Source organism: Petromyzon marinus, chromosome 55 (genome assembly GCF_048934315.1).
Source record: "Petromyzon marinus isolate PM22_M1 ecotype Great Lakes invasive population chromosome 55, UKy_Petmar_22M1.pri1.0, whole genome shotgun sequence".
In the NCBI taxonomy this organism is placed as follows: Eukaryota; Metazoa; Chordata; class Hyperoartia; order Petromyzontiformes; family Petromyzontidae; genus Petromyzon; species Petromyzon marinus.
The window spans coordinates 5,675,113-5,690,913 of record NC_133721.1 but is presented as its reverse complement, the minus strand read 5'-3'; the positions used below and the strand labels follow the sequence as shown (position 1 = coordinate 5,690,913).

The following is a 15,801-nucleotide window of genomic DNA, read 5'->3' as shown; positions in this document are numbered from 1 at the left end:
GAGATGGGAAATCATCAGAAATAAGAGAAGCGAGATGGGGCGGGGCGGAACCATGGAGGGATTTGTAATCTAGAAGTCCTCTCTTTGTTACGAACGAGCGGCTGCCCAGCTACCTGGGAGTGCATCACAGCAGGATTGGGCAGTGAGCTGTGTATTTATTTTTTAATCATTTACGTGGACAGATATATTTTTTACTAACATTCTCCACAACGATGGTTAATGATTATGACTATTATTATGCGCTACGTATTGTACAGTTTCGTGTCGAATTGGGACCCATTTCTTACACGAAGGGTATTTTTCCTAAAAAAAAAACATTGGGCATCTCACCAGCATTGATCCAAGCAAGCGTGACTGTTGATGAGGCACTGAATGTCTAAACCTGCCCGGCGTTTGCTGGAAATGAACCAATACTGCTGGTAATACGCACCCCTCAGAAGACCTTCGGCTTGATGTGATGTGTGAAATGCACGTTTTTTATTTATTTAAGTTTCGTCAATTAATATTTTGCCTTTTCCGCGTGGAGAAAAATCATGACAAACATGTCAAGAATATAGACAATGAACATGGAGTAATTTAAACACAGATTAATATAATTGGCACTAAGAAACCGACTCATATTACTTTCCAGTAAAATACTCACAGCGCACGTATTAAAAAAATAACGATACCCCTGTGAGCGTTGGGACTCCATCACACACGCGCAAGGCAGCGTTTTTTTCAAGTTTTTCAGCTCTGTCTAAGAATAGCCCTTCAGAAAAACCCTGTTCCACTGGAGATGCTTTGCTAGGGTCTCGAGTGCTCAGAGTAACAATGACATATACGTGCACACTGCTTGTTAAAATAGGCAATATGCTTCGTTTTTCACGTACATCTCACGATATCAGTGTGTTCCATTGCGTACACATTGTAGATCGTGAACGTAGCTCATATACTCTTCAGTTATTTCGGTAAAGTCACGTAGGTATAGCTTATATATGTATGTGTGTGTAAATAGTACGTGTTCGGTTGTTTGAATTTAACATGATCTGTAAATTATTTAGAAAATACCGTAAAAATAGGGACGCGCATGCAGGCTGCAGACTAAATAAACGTTTGTCAGCACACATTTACGTGTTTTACCTCGATTATCTCTTCAAGGAGCATAAACCATCACGAACAAAGACGGTCACCGCATCGCATGCATTCAGATGCGTCTCTTTGGCCGTCTGGAATGCTCTTCCTTCATATATTGGGAAACAATTGAAGCTATGCACGTTTAAATCAAGATTGAAAACTCATTTCTTTAGAACTGCTTTTTGTGTTTAGAACAGCGTTTTGTGTATTTTGTGTGGTTGGCAAGGTACGGTGCGAAAAAAATCAATATACAAACGTACGTTATTTACACCTGCTTTGTTTCTGTGTTGGTCATTTATAGTCTTACATATGTACGATACTGATACCTTGCATTGCAGGTGTAGACACTCTAATCTGAACGGGATCATACCTGGTTGCACGACGGTGATTGACATGTCGGAATCTTACCTTGCAACCTGATTTCTGCACAGCAATGTTCTCTGTTTTTAACCGGCTGCATATTTATACACCTTCTGAGCATCACGTGGTCAACTCATCCAGTGGCTAGCTGGGTCATGCAATTTCTAATTAACGCTCTTACGTCAAGAATTGTATTACTTAACTCCCTCGTGTGAAACGCGTCTTGATAACCATGCACAATTTAATTGGTTCCCCAATCTTCTGTGATTCCCCGGAGCTGGTGGGGGGGATGGGGTGTGTGGGGTAGTGGGGTGTGGACACTGCCATTGCGACTGGGCCACTGTGGAAGCCGAGCTCTGAATTCTAAGCACCTCGTCTGTCACTTTACTTTGCTGTAAGGTGGTACAGGTGCAGCCTTGCAATTGGGGCACCCATGGTGGCGAGATGTTACCTCCATCGCCTGGTATACAGGAGGTCGTGGCTTCGATCACGACCCTGCCGCCTGTCATGTCTCTCTCTCTTCCTGTGTTTGCGTGGATGTTGTTATCCGGGTCCTCCGCTTTTTCCCTCCGCATTTAAAAAACGTGCGTTTTGGTCATGTTGCTCTAAAGTTCCACACGATAAGCCACTTCGTTGAGCTATCATTTGTGGTCAGGTCGTTTCTGTAGAAGAGCTATACAGCTCAATGGGGCTTACACTGTAAAAATAAATTATAAATAGTTTTAGTATAAGAGCATTCGTAAAATTAAACAGCGAAGATAATGAGGAGCATAGATGAGAGAAACCCAGCTGCACGTGCAGGATATGCAGAGGTGGCTGCACCACAAGTCGGGAGTGGCGTCCCTGCTGCAGCACCCCACGTAGCACCCTTAATTATCCTCATGGCACACCTTCAATCTACGATCGATGAATTCAAATGAAGGGGGCTCACTCCGCCACTGCTCTGCTGTGTGCTTACAAGTACAGGTAAATGGTGCGGCCCTGGAATGTCTTGCTCACGCCACTACAGGTGGAATGCCTCTACTAAAGAGAACCGCTTTGGGTGGCATTCAGCCTTGCACTTCCACACTGCGCCTGACATCTTCGAAGAGGTGGATGGACCCACACTTTACCCGCCATATGCGCCCTGCCAACCCGCTGCGGTATGACCCGCTGGGGCCACTTCGTTATAATCTTCGGGGCTGAAATGGCGCCACCACCACCACCACAACTCTCTTTCAATAGCCGGGCCCTAACTGGGCATAACTTTCATTCAGGTGTACCTCGCGTAACGAACACCATCGACACTATGAGCATGCGGCAAACAGACGGTAGGTGTTCAGAAAACGGGGGCTGTAACTGACCCCGCTGCGCAATGAGTAGGCCCTCCCAGCAGTGCCGGATTATCCTAGTAGTTAAAGTAGCTACATATGCTACGGGCCCCGCACTTTCAAGGGCCCCGCGCTAAATGCTTTCAAGTTATCAATTCTAGTTCAGTGATTCTGCACTTGCTCTATTACTGTCGTACTATACTTCCTTCAACTTTTATGAACGACTGGGTGTTTAAGGTTAGCGATTTGTCGTGTTATCTGGCTGTATAGCAAATAAAAAAAATACAATTACTTTATTATGCAAGTAAAAAATGTGTCTTTTAATATTTTTGTATTTATTAAATGTAGGGCCCCTTTATAACATATGCTACAGGCCCCGCACTAGCTTAATCAGGCACTGCCTCCGCGCCCATAGCCGTCGCTCAGAATATTTTGGCCTTCGTTCTCTCATCACCAGCGAGCTCAAGATCCCCTTTGGAGCCACGAGCGCTCGATCTGCCGCCCGTTCACGGACAGCCCCTGGCGAGCTCCTCCCAACGCAGAAAACTCCGATTGGCTAACTTGTGGCCGGGCGGAGCCTAAAACTCCACGTGGAGGTGCGATGCGCCTCGGCTACCTTGACTCTAATGAACTCACCCACAAAGCGCTCGCGCGCACGACACACGAGACACGTGCACATACGCACCGAAACCGACCAGCACGAATATTGATCACACACTTTCTCTGAGTCCAAACAAGAGATATATGTAGGCTTTCGCGACCAATATTATTCATAATAAAGGTTTTTTGGGGGGATTAAATCGCGTAAGTATAAACGTGGATTTACTCCCCAACACACCGGTGGGCTGAAGTAGCAACTAATTGGGACGTTTTGTTTACGTGACAAACCTTACTCACTGACCGTATCGGGTGGTGGAGGGTTAACGACACATTTATACTTACCTGATACAACCCAATAAAAAAAACCTTTAGTTCGAACAATACGTTTATGAGTTTATTTTTGCGCCACACAGTACTCAACTTTTCCTGGATTGACTGCCGTGATAGGGGACGACGTTGAGGGTGGAACTCTGCTGCGACGCTCGCTCGTGCCTCAACGCGGTGCTCGCACCTCGACAGTTTGCCGCAAAGAATGCGTCACTTGGACGACTCAGCACGGCCGGCAGCCCAGAGATTGACGCTCGCGGGTCCGGTCGCGTTCATGGCCCGGCGACGCAAAGTTCCCGAGTTTTCCCTCTAGAGAAGCCCTTTTGAATCCGCCCCTTTCGCTCCGCTCCGCTTTGTCCCTTTCTCTGCCAAGCCCCCTAATGGTCCGTGCCTTGATCAACGCAAGAGACTCACATTCAACCGGTGTTCACCCCATCCGCCAATTACTCTGCTAGCGGACACTGCATTCCTCTCAACCCGAGGTATTACCATGCTCGAATTACCATGCTAAGGGACACTGCATTCATCCCTCGTTGAACAATGACCTTCAAAGCGGCTCAGCTCCACAGGCCCCCCCTTTTATCATAGGAGCTGGCCGGTATCATTCCGCTGCATGTCAGATGTGTGTTTGTCAATCCAAGTTAGTTGTCGAAGGGAGTGTGTGTGTGTATATATAGTGTGTGGAATGTGTTCCCAGCCTTGGCATCACAGTGAGGTCACCAACACTTAGTGGTGAATTAGGGCTGTTGTAGTTCTGCCACATGGAACAGAATAATTTCCATAACCCATGTGAGTTGGAAAGAGATAGTAGTATGGGCAAGGAATGTGTCATGATGCCATGACGCTGCAACAAAATCCCCTTGACTTGCTCCCAGCTTAGGGTCAGGTTGTGTGTTTTGAAGCCGACTTGAACTCCGCTGCTTCTTCTTGTCCTTGTTGATGTTGTACGGCTGATGTAGTTGCAGAGCCAACTACTACAATATCACATTCAGGTGGTCAAGCCAGACAACCGCGTCAGGAGCAGCGGAGTGTATCGCTTTGATGTCTCCTTGGCATTTGTGGATCGGGCATCGCATCGTTATATGTTTTACAGTCTGTTCTGGATGACCACAGTCGAACGCTGGAGAGTTTTAAATGTTCAATTTGTGCATCAGGTATCCGCATCTGCCATAGTTTCTGCAGATGTGGTTGAAGGCGGACTGTGAGCTTCGCAGAAGATCTAATCCAAGGATATTCTGGGTTGGGTCTTTCATAAGGAACTCCGCTTGTTGAACAGGACAAAGGGTACGCAAGGAAAACTGAAGAACACCAACAGTTCACCACGGAAAAAAAAATTCCCGCTATAAGAACTTTCATGTTAACACATACAATCGAGTAGGTCACGGTTTGAATATGCATTCGTTGATTTAATCAACTGAACGAGACAAAAGGATGGTCATGAGTGAACAGTCAAGATCTGGTAATGCGACAAATACATTTATTTTCAAACAATGCGAACAGACTGCCAGAGTAAGATACAAAGCAAATTATGGTGGAAGATTTATGAGACCAATGCTCGACTGAAAACGTATCACATAATTCGAGTATCTTCTTACTGGAGCTGAGTAAACGACACACTTTTGAAACGGGCTGCCACTCGTTTTAGACAACAAAAAACAACATTTCAGCGCGTCCTCGATATACCTAAAACGTCAATATAATCGCCCTTTAACTATCCCTAGAACAAGAATTGGAATCGGTGACGAAGCCCTTGCTGTTGCAGCACCAACGTTTTGGAACAACCTTGTTTCCTCCCTTAACATCGTAAATATTCGTTGAAGCAGATGATTAGCGATGGTTACAAATCACATTTGCCAATGTGATTGTAACTTTGATCCTTGCCCGTATATCGATGGTTGAATATTAATGTGCAATTTTATTTAAAGACGACTGCTGTATTATCTTGCTGTGGTCTGGGACTGTTGTTGATATTTTGCTGCCTTGCCAAAGCTTGCCTTTAGTGTTCAAAAACTGGCAGGAGTTAATGTACTTATGCAATTTGTACCTAAATATTGAATGTTTATTTATTGACTTGCTTTCCTTTTCTCTACTTTGCACTACTATCGCGTTTGTTGTTTGGTTGTTGTTGTAACTTGCTGACCCATCACTACTGAGCATCTGTAATAAAGAGCTTCATAGCTCATCGGATTCCTCCAGTATCAATACAAATTCTGATACGAGGCAAGTTCTGGGATAGGGTGCCCAGGTATATCAATTGTATTAACCAAGACCCCATGATTTATAAGGACATTAACTTTAGCCCAGTGACAGTTTTTCATATTATTTATATAGTTTTTAATATGAACATATACATATAATAATAAAATAGCAAAAAAGGCTAAAGAAACACTGGAACCACGGGAAGGAATTACACGACGATTCTGTAACATACAATCCAACACACTGACCCAGGACACGCTGGGGTGCCTATGTCACTTGGCTGGCCTGGGAACGCCTGGAGATTCCCCAAGAAGAGCTAGAGTCTGTGTATAGCAGTGTATAGTAGTGTAGTAGTGAATAGTAGTGTAGTGTATAGTGTAGTGTATAGTCTGTTTTATATATTTTTTATTTTATTGTTTCCTTTCTACGTGACTTTACCGAAAGAACCAAGAATATGAATCCCTGTAGTCACGAAAGCTTTAAATAAAAATGTAGTGTATATTCGTTTATAGTGCATAGTAGTGTATAGTAGTGTAGTGAATGGTAGTGTAGTGTCGTAGTGTATAGTGTAGTAGTGTATAGTAGTATATCGTGTAGTGTATAGTAGTGTAGTGTATGTTATTGTAGTAGTGTATAGTAGTGTATAGTGTTTAGTCGTGTCGTGTATAGTAGTGTAGTATTGTATAGTAGTGTATAGTACTGTATAGTAGTGTATAGTGTAGTAGTGCTGGAGTCTGTTGCTAGGGAATGGGACATCTGAACCGCGACTACTCAACACCCTTCCGCCGCGACCCTGACCAGGACAAGCGGATGAGAAACGAGTGCACGAACAATCCAACACTGCAGGAGTCGCGATGCAGTGCAGGGCTCAACTGGGCGCTGCACAGCCCATTGATGTCTCTGTGCAGCGTGCAGACGCAGCAGCGAACAGCAGTATTGCGCTGTACGCTGTTTAAAACTAAAGCTTCGGGTGTCCGATTTCTAGTTGTTTATTGTTTTTTAAGGTTCCCTACAAAACCTCCTAATATGTGCATGACACAGTATATCCAACCACGTTCATGTTTATTATTTTTGTGTGCCTTATAACAACACGTACAAATGTCTAGTTCACTGTCGCCCACACCTTGCGAAGCCGCAGATTGCTAAACGCTTTGGGAATCATCTTCTTCAAGCGGCTCTTGGCCACTTTTCTTAGCTCTTTGGTTCTGAAGAAGTAGATACTGACATTCGCGATCGGCAGGATGAAGCTGACAAACTCGGCAACGCAGCGAATGTTTCTCGCCTGAACGCTTTGAGAATCCCTGACGAGTCGCGGCACCAGCACTGCGATTAACAGCGAGCCGAAGAAAACCGAGAGCAAAAAGAAGTGGGTGAGCAAGGTATGGACGGCCTTGTGCTTGAAGTCACTCGACCGTGTCCTCTTGCATTCGATGATAATCCTAGCGTACGTGTGTCCGATTACGCACAGCGGTAACGCGTAGAGGGTCACCACGACGGCCAAGATGTATGTCTCGTAGACGCGCGTGTCACCGACGGACAGACGAACGAACCCCGAGTAATCGCAGAAAATGCCCGGCATCTGTCTGCCGTCGCCTTTCAGCGTCAGCGACGTGACGAGGATCGTGAGCGGCGCGAGGGCGGCCGTCACGAGGCCCCACGCGGTCAAAATAGCGAGCAGCGTCCGTTTACCGGTCACGATGGCGTGGTAGTGCAGCGGGTGGCAAATCGCCACGTAGCGATCAAAGGACATGATGGCCAGCGTGAGACACTCCATGCAAATGAACACGTTGATCCAAAACATCTGCGCGGTGCAGGACGAGCGCGGGATCCGGTTGTCGCCCGTCAGGAGGATGTGAAGCTGTTGGGGCAAACTCACCGAGCAGCCAATGAGGTCAGCCACCACCAGGTTACACACGAAGGCGTACATGGGCTTGTGCAGGTCTGTGGAGACTGCCACAATCACCATCACCAGCAGGTTGGCGGTGACGGTGACGACGAACGTCAGCAGCAGCAGGCTGACAGCGAGCGCCCGTACGCCGTAGGAGGTTTCGAATGTTCCGAGTAAAATAAAAGTCTTGTTGCTATTTTCCATTGCCTCCATCAAATTGCATGTGCGATATTCACGATTTTTGTTAAATTCAATTATTTCTCAAATCTGTAATTTATGAGAGAAAAAACACCCCCAACTTAACAGACATTATGCTGTTCATCAAAATAACAACACACTTAACATTACACTCTCCACTACTGACAGATTTAAATGCACATAGACTCTGAATTTTTTAAAAATTCCACCTTTAATATCCCAGGAACGGGTCCATTTGTCCACAATGCCAACCGAATATTACGCGAATTGCCGTGTGTGGCGTGTTAAACTCGTCCATGTGCAGCTCTGTAGCATCGCACTGCGGGTATGAGATCATCCCCATGCAGGACGGGTTAAACAATCATACTTTTGCCACGACGGTGCGGGTTCGTGAAGATAGGTGAGGACCTACAAGAACATTTTCCACCTTCAAGGCAACGTCAGAAGTCAATAGATTATGGGAGGAAACAAATATTGATTGAACGTCACCCACATGGGCAAAATATATGGTTCACAACACCCACTACCTATCAGTGCAAACCACCACACGAGGTTGCATTGACCACAATGCGATTCAGCTGAGCTGTGTTATCTATATTTGCAATATTGGCTGAATAATTTTAGTTATTTCTACACGGCTGTTTTACCAATGCAAAAAAATTCCCGTGAAATATTGAAAATTACACGTCACAAATCACACCATCATTCCGTGTTCAAAACATTACTCTTAGTCAGTTTAACAACATTGCTAAATCTTGATTTGAAGCTTTTGTCACTGCAGGAATCCATACTCTTTGGTTCTTTGAAAAAAAGTCACGTAGGTATAAAAATAAAATTATATATCACGACGTTTCGATAGCAACACAAGCGGTCGTCCGCTGAATCAGCAGTTCCACTGCTGGATTATTTTTTTCCGCCTGAGGACGACCGCTTCTGTTGCGATCGAAGCGCCGTGATGTATTATTATTTTAATATTTTTAAACCTACGTGACTTTACCGAAAGAACCAAAGAGTAAACATGGCTAAACATCAGGGCGCCTGTGCTCTTGGTTTGATTGCCATGTTTTTTAACGTGAAATAAATACGTGGCTGTATTTCATATTAAGGTTAAGTAGCTGGAGGCACCGCAGTTGCGATGCGCTCTAAGCTGATCGGGAAAGGGTGCGGCTGACCGATGCACTGCTCTGGAATCTTACCTCGGAGGCGGGCCCCTCACAGTAATGTGCTCAGTGCGTTCACCGGCTGCATATTTATACACCTCTGAGCATCACGTGGTCACTGCGTCTAACGACTTGCGGGTCATGTGCTTATTCATTAATCCTTCAATGCAAAGGAATGTAATTTCCTTAACAACGCCCCTGTGTAAAACGCTTCTCGATGAACTGCAGTTTAATTTGCTTCTCGTACAAACGCGTCCCAAGCGTCTCCTTGAGGTGGCCTGGCTGAGTGGACTACGCGCACTGCCACTGAGCCAACTCACGCTTCATGTGGAGGGACAGATAAGTGGAGGCTTATTATATCTGCCCATATATTGTGCATCGTGTCGTGTTGTTTGACGAGACTACGGGGCGTATAGTGTGATTTTATAATTTACATGCTTGCCTTCAGGTGTATCATTCTAGCCTTCAAGCGTACCAATGATAATGCAATAAAATTGAGTTAGTCTACCCAACACGGGATAAATAGAGATTCATATAAATGTGCACAAATAACGTGTGGTGTGACGTCCGCGACCTATCGCATTGCAGTAAAAAAATAATGACTGCATCCATAGCTCGTGTTGAGCCTGCTGGTTTGGAAGCTATGCTACCTGGTCGTACATGCGCTGGCAGAGGAAAACACTTTTCAACGTGTTTTACAACGTCTTCTTTGGTTCTTTCGGTAAAGTCACGTAGAATGATAATAAAATAATAAATTGATAAAATAAAATAACACAATGATATTCTCACGACGTTTCGGCCACAACACAAGCGGCCTTCATCAGGTGAAGGGGGCGAGACTGTCTGGTAGGACAGCGCTGGAGTGAAAGAGCCACGTTCAGATACGGCCTTTAAGCTGTGTGAGAGGAACAAAGCGCCTTGACAAAGGAATTAGCATATAATTTAGCATTGAAATGGCTGAATGATTAGCTTGCGACTGGTCACAGAAATAGCTATGTTAAAAGTTAAAGCATACACACCCGCAGAGGCACCCATTGTTAAAGGGATTAGCATAGAATTTAGCATTGAAATAGCTAAGTTAAGGCATACACATCTTGACAATGGAATTAGCATAGAATTTAGCATTGAGATAGGTGAGTGATTAGCTTGTACCTGCTGTAGAAATAGAGCTTGTACCTGCTGCAGAAATAGCTACGTTAAAGTCAGAGCATACACATTCACCGAGGCCCTTAGTACAAATCAAACAGGAGAATTTAGCATTGAAATAACTAGGCGAATCCAGCATTGAAACAACTGAGTGATTAGCTAGTGACTGGTCACAGAAATGACTACACATCTGAGCTATTCACAGTACTATATAGTGAACCAATAAAAACTAAAATATAAATTACCTTCATGTTATCAATAAACTCTATATTCTCCAATCAGCTAAGCTACCAACAATAAGTCGTTATATATCACAATGCTATATGGCGAAAAAATGGGTGGATTCTTACCCTCAAATTTCAGCCCCACGGATAGCTACGGGCCCCGCTCAGACGGACGAGTTCGTCCATGGTCGGAACAGAGGAGGGGGAGAGAGACAGCTGCGAGGCCCTAGTATGCTCCATATTGTAAAACTATACCATTAACCGTGGTGTGAGAGGTATTAAGAGGCAATGCTGGCGAAAGAGCTGCGGTCTGAAGGTCATCGTAAAAATACAATTAATTAAGAACAGAAATGATTTAAAACATATTTCCAGTGGTTACTAAGCCTGAATCCATCTTCTCGGTTGAAATTGTCTCTGTGCTTGTATATGTGAATGGCCTCATGAACGAATCTCTCATGGTAGCCGGTTGGTTTGCAAAGAACCTCCGTCTTGGAGAAGTCAATGTCATGTGAGCCCACTGAATTATAACAGTGATCTGCCACGGCAGAGGAGTTCGTCCTACCGTGTTTCAAGTCTGCTTTGTGTTCGCGGATGCGGTCCGAGATATGTCTTTTGGTTTCTCCAATGTAGCTACTACCACAGAGGCACTTTAGTTTGTAAACGCCCGGGTACTGTATGTCTGGAACAGCATCTTTTACAGATGGAACTAAATCACGGATTTTATGTACTGTGTTGAATCGGACCTGGATCTTGTGTTTGTTCAGGATTTTGGAGATCTTTTTAGTGACCCCTGCAATGTAGGGTAAGGTGATGGTTTTGAGTGGCTCCACAAGAGGATCCTTCTTCATGACTGGAGTGATGGCTTTGCGGATTGTGTAGTCGGAGTAGCCATTAGCCCTGAGAGCCTGGTGTACGTGCTTGAGTTCACTGGTAATGTGTTCCTGGTCGGAAATGCATTGGGCTCTATGGTATAGAGTCTTGATGAGGGAGTTCTTCTGGGATGGATGGTGGTGGGAATCCGGTTTCAAGTAAGCATCTGTATGGGTAGCTTTCCTGTAGACAGAGTGGTTCATTGAACCATCATGTCTTCTTTTAATTAAGACATCCAAAAAGGGTAGTTTGCCATCTTTTTCGACCTCCATGGTAAATCTGATGGCTGGGTGTATGGAATTGATGTGGTCGCGGAATTGGTCTAGAGCAGGCTGGCCATGTGGCCAGATGACAAAGGTGTCATCAACGTACCTCTTCCATAAGGTCGGGCGTAGAGTGGCAGTCTGGATGGCGTCAGTTTCAATTTTTTCCATGAATACGTTGGCTACAACCGGAGATAGGGGGGAGCCCATTGGGGTGCCCTCAGTTTGTTTGTAGAAAGTTCCATTCCAGGTGAAGTAAGTGTTGGTTAAGCAATGTCTCACCAGGGGGGGTACATCAGTATGCAGTCCTTGATGAACCAGGTCTTCAATGATAGCGATGGTGTCAGGTACCGGGACTTTGGTGAACAAGGACACCACATCAAAACTGACAAGCAGGTCGTTTGGGGACAGGGAAATGCCTTTGATTGTCGATACCAGGTGAGTAGAATTTAGTACCGCAGAGGTGGTTTTTCCAGTGAAAGGTCGCAGTATATCAGCAAGAAAACGTGCCAGTTTGTAGGTGGGGGAGCTGATAGTAGAGACGATGGGACGAACGGGTGTATCTTCTTTGTGTATCTTTGGAAGGCCATATAATCTTGGTGGTCTGGCATCAGAGGGCTTCAACGAGAACTGTTTGATCTCATCAATTAATGCTGTTGAATCAGAGATTATTTTGTTCGTTTTGGTGACCAGGCTGTTGGTGGGATCTCTTTTTATTTTTGTGTAGCTGCCATCGTTGAGTAGTTCTTGAATTTTGTTGTTATATTCTGTTTTGTCCATGATGACAGTGGCATTGCCTTTGTCGGCTGAGAGGACGACAATATCATCCCTATTTTTTAATTGAGATTATTCAAAACGTTCGTCTTTGCTGATGTTGCTGGGTGGCAACTTAGCGTTTTTGAGGGTTGCAGCGATTTCAGATCTTGCTACGTCTGCAGAGATGTGACTCAAGCCCTTGAGTGCAACGTCGACATGGGCAATGATATCATTAACCGGTAAGTGTCTCGGTGTGACAGCAAAGTTTAGACCTTTAGCTAAAACGGATTTCAGACCATCAGAAATGGAACTGTTACTGCGATTAATTACGACTTTGTTGACGTCTATCTTTTCGGTGTGTGGATCCGATTTTTTTTTTGCTGGAGAGGTGATTGAATTTGGAAATCAAATTGTCCCTACATTTGTTCGACATAGTGGCAGCCGAAGAGGTAGTCATATTGTCTACATGTTCCCAATCCGATGTAGACATTGTTGCTGTCAATTTTAAGTGTGATTTGTAGAGTGTCTTGTCTAACTGATCGAGTTCGGTGCGTGTAAGTCTGATTTTTTCCGAGATAAGAGCGAAGCTAGTTCTAGCTAGAATTCGTTTTGCATTGAGAGAAGTTGCAACAGCAGAGGTTAGTGTAAATGCGGTTGGTATTACCTTAGAGTCGCGGCATCTCTTCAGAAAGGTGAGAGACTCGATTAGTTGAGCCTTCTTATCCCGAAGTCTGTTGAATGATCTTAAGGATGTGTGGAATCCCTCCCCGTAGAGGCGGTTAAATTTCGATTTAAAGCTTTCGTGACTGCAATGATTCATCTTCTTTGGTTCTTTCGGTAAAGTCACGTAGAATGATAATAAAATAATAAATTGATAAAATAAAATAACACAATGAAAATATAGACGTCAACAAAGTCGTAATTAATCGCAGTAACAGTTCCATTTCTGATGGTCTGAAATCCGTTTTAGCTAAAGGTCTAAACTTTGCTGTCACACCGAGACACTTACCGGTTAATGATATCATTGCCCATGTCGACGTTGCACTCAAGGGCTTGAGTCATATCTCTGCAGACGTAGCAAGATCTGAAATCGCTGCAACCCTCAAAAACGCTAAGTTGCCACCCAGCAACATCAGCAAAGACGAACGTTTTGAATTATCTCAATTAAAAAATAGGGATGATATTGTCGTCCTCTCAGCCGACAAAGGCAATGCCACTGTCATCATGGACAAAACAGAATATAACAACAAAATTCAAGAACTACTCAACGATGGCAGCTACACAAAATAAAAAGAGATCCCACCAACAGCCTGGTCACCAAAACGAACAAAATAATCTCTGATTCAACAGCATTAATTGATGAGATCAAACAGTTCTCGTTGAAGCCCTCTGCTGCCAGACCACCAAGATTATATGGCCTTCCAAAGATACATAAAGAAGATACACCCCTTCGTCCCATCGTCTCTACTATCAGCTCCCCCACCTACAAACTGGCACGTTTTCTTGCTGATATACTGCGACCTTTCACTGGAAAAACCACCTCTGCGGTACTAAATTCTACTCACCTGGTATCGACAATCAAAGACATTTCCCTGTCCCTAAACGACCTGCTTGTCAGTTTTGATGTGGTGTCCTTGTTCACCAAAGTCCCGGTACCTGACACCATCGCTATCATTGAAGACCTGGTTCATCAAGGACTGCATACTGATGTACTCCCCCTGGTGAGACATTGCTTAACCAACACTTACTTCACCTGGAATGGAACTTTCTACAAACAAACTGAGGGCACCCCAATGGGCTCCCCCCTATCTCCGGTTGTAGCCAACGTATTCATGGAAAAAATTGAAACTGACGCCATCCAGACTGCCACTCTACGCCCGACCTTATGGAAGAGGTACGTTGATGACACCTTTGTCATCTGGCCACATGGCCAGCCTGCTCTAGACCAATTCCGCGACCACATCAATTCCATACACCCAGCCATCAGATTTACCATGGAGGTCGAAAAAGATGGCAAACTACCCTTTTTGGATGTCTTAATTAAAAGAAGACATGATGGTTCAATGAGCCACTCTGTCTACAGGAAAGCTACCCATACAGATGCTTACTTGAAACCGGATTCCCACCACCATCCATCCCAGAAGAACTCCCTCATCAAGACTCTATACCATAGAGCCCAATGCATTTCCGACCAGGAACACATTACCAGTGAACTCAAGCACGTACACCAGGCTCTCAGGGCTAATGGCTACTCCGACTACACAATCCGCAAAGCCATCACTCCAGTCATGAAGAAGGATCCTCTTGTGGAGCCACTCAAAACCATCACCTTACCCTACATTACAGGGGTCACTAAAAAGATCTCCAAAATCCTGAACAAACACAAGATCCAGGTCCGATTCAACATAGTACATAAAATCCGTGATTTAGTTCCATCTGTAAAAGATGCTGTTCCAGACATACAGTACCCGGGCGTTTACAAACTAAAGTGCCTCTGTGGTAGTAGCTACATTGGAGAAACCAAAAGACATATCTCGGACCGCATCCGTGAACACAAAGCAGACTTGAAACATGGTAGGACGAACTCCTCTGCCGTGGCAGATCACTGTTATAATTCAGTGGGCTCACATGACATTGACTTCTCCAAGACGGAGGTTCTTTGCAAACCAACCGGCTACCATGAGAGATTCGTTCATGAGGCCATTCACATATACAAGCACAGAGACAATTTCAACCGAGAAGATGGATTCAGGCTTAGTAACCACTGGAAAGATGTTTTAAATCATTTCTGTTCTTAATTAATTGTATTTTTACGATGACCTTCAGACCGCAGCTCTTTCGCCAGCATTGCCTCTTAATACCTCTCACACCACGGTTAATGGTATAGTTTTACAATATGGAGCATACTAGGGCCTCGCAGCTGTCTCTCTCCCCCTCCTTTGTTCCGACCATGGACGAACTCGTCCGTCTGAGCGGGGCCCGTAGCTATCCGTGGGGCTGAAATTTGAGGGTAAGAATCCACCCATTTTTTCGCCATATAGCATTGTGATATATAACGACTTATTGTTGGTAGCTTAGCTGATTGGAGAATATAGAGTTTATTGATAACATGAAGGTAATTTATATTTTAGTTTTTATTGGTTCACTATATAGTACTGTGAATAGCTCAGATGTGTAGTCATTTCTGTGACCAGTCACTAGCTAATCACTCAGTTGTTTCAATGCTGGATTCGCCTAGTTATTTCAATGCTAAATTCTCCTGTTTGATTTGTACTAAGGGCCTCGGTGAATGTGTATGCTCTGACTTTAACGTAGCTATTTCTGCAGCAGGTACAAGCTCTATTTCTACAGCAGGTACAAGCTAATCACTCACCTATCTCAATG

At 44.5% G+C, this 15,801-nt stretch overlaps 1 protein-coding gene across 1 annotated transcript; it reads right to left on the bottom strand.

Moving 5' to 3' along the window:
• Positions 1 to 5,173: 5,173 nt before the first annotated feature.
• On the bottom strand, positions 5,174 to 11,699 carry LOC116954556 (olfactory receptor 10C1-like). The gene has a single exon (XM_076052272.1). It carries the CDS (start codon positions 8,011 to 8,013, stop codon positions 7,015 to 7,017), a length of 999 nt encoding a protein of 332 aa, XP_075908387.1. The 5' UTR covers positions 8,014 to 11,699; the 3' UTR covers positions 5,174 to 7,014.
• Between the last annotated feature and the right edge of the window lie 4,102 nt (positions 11,700 to 15,801).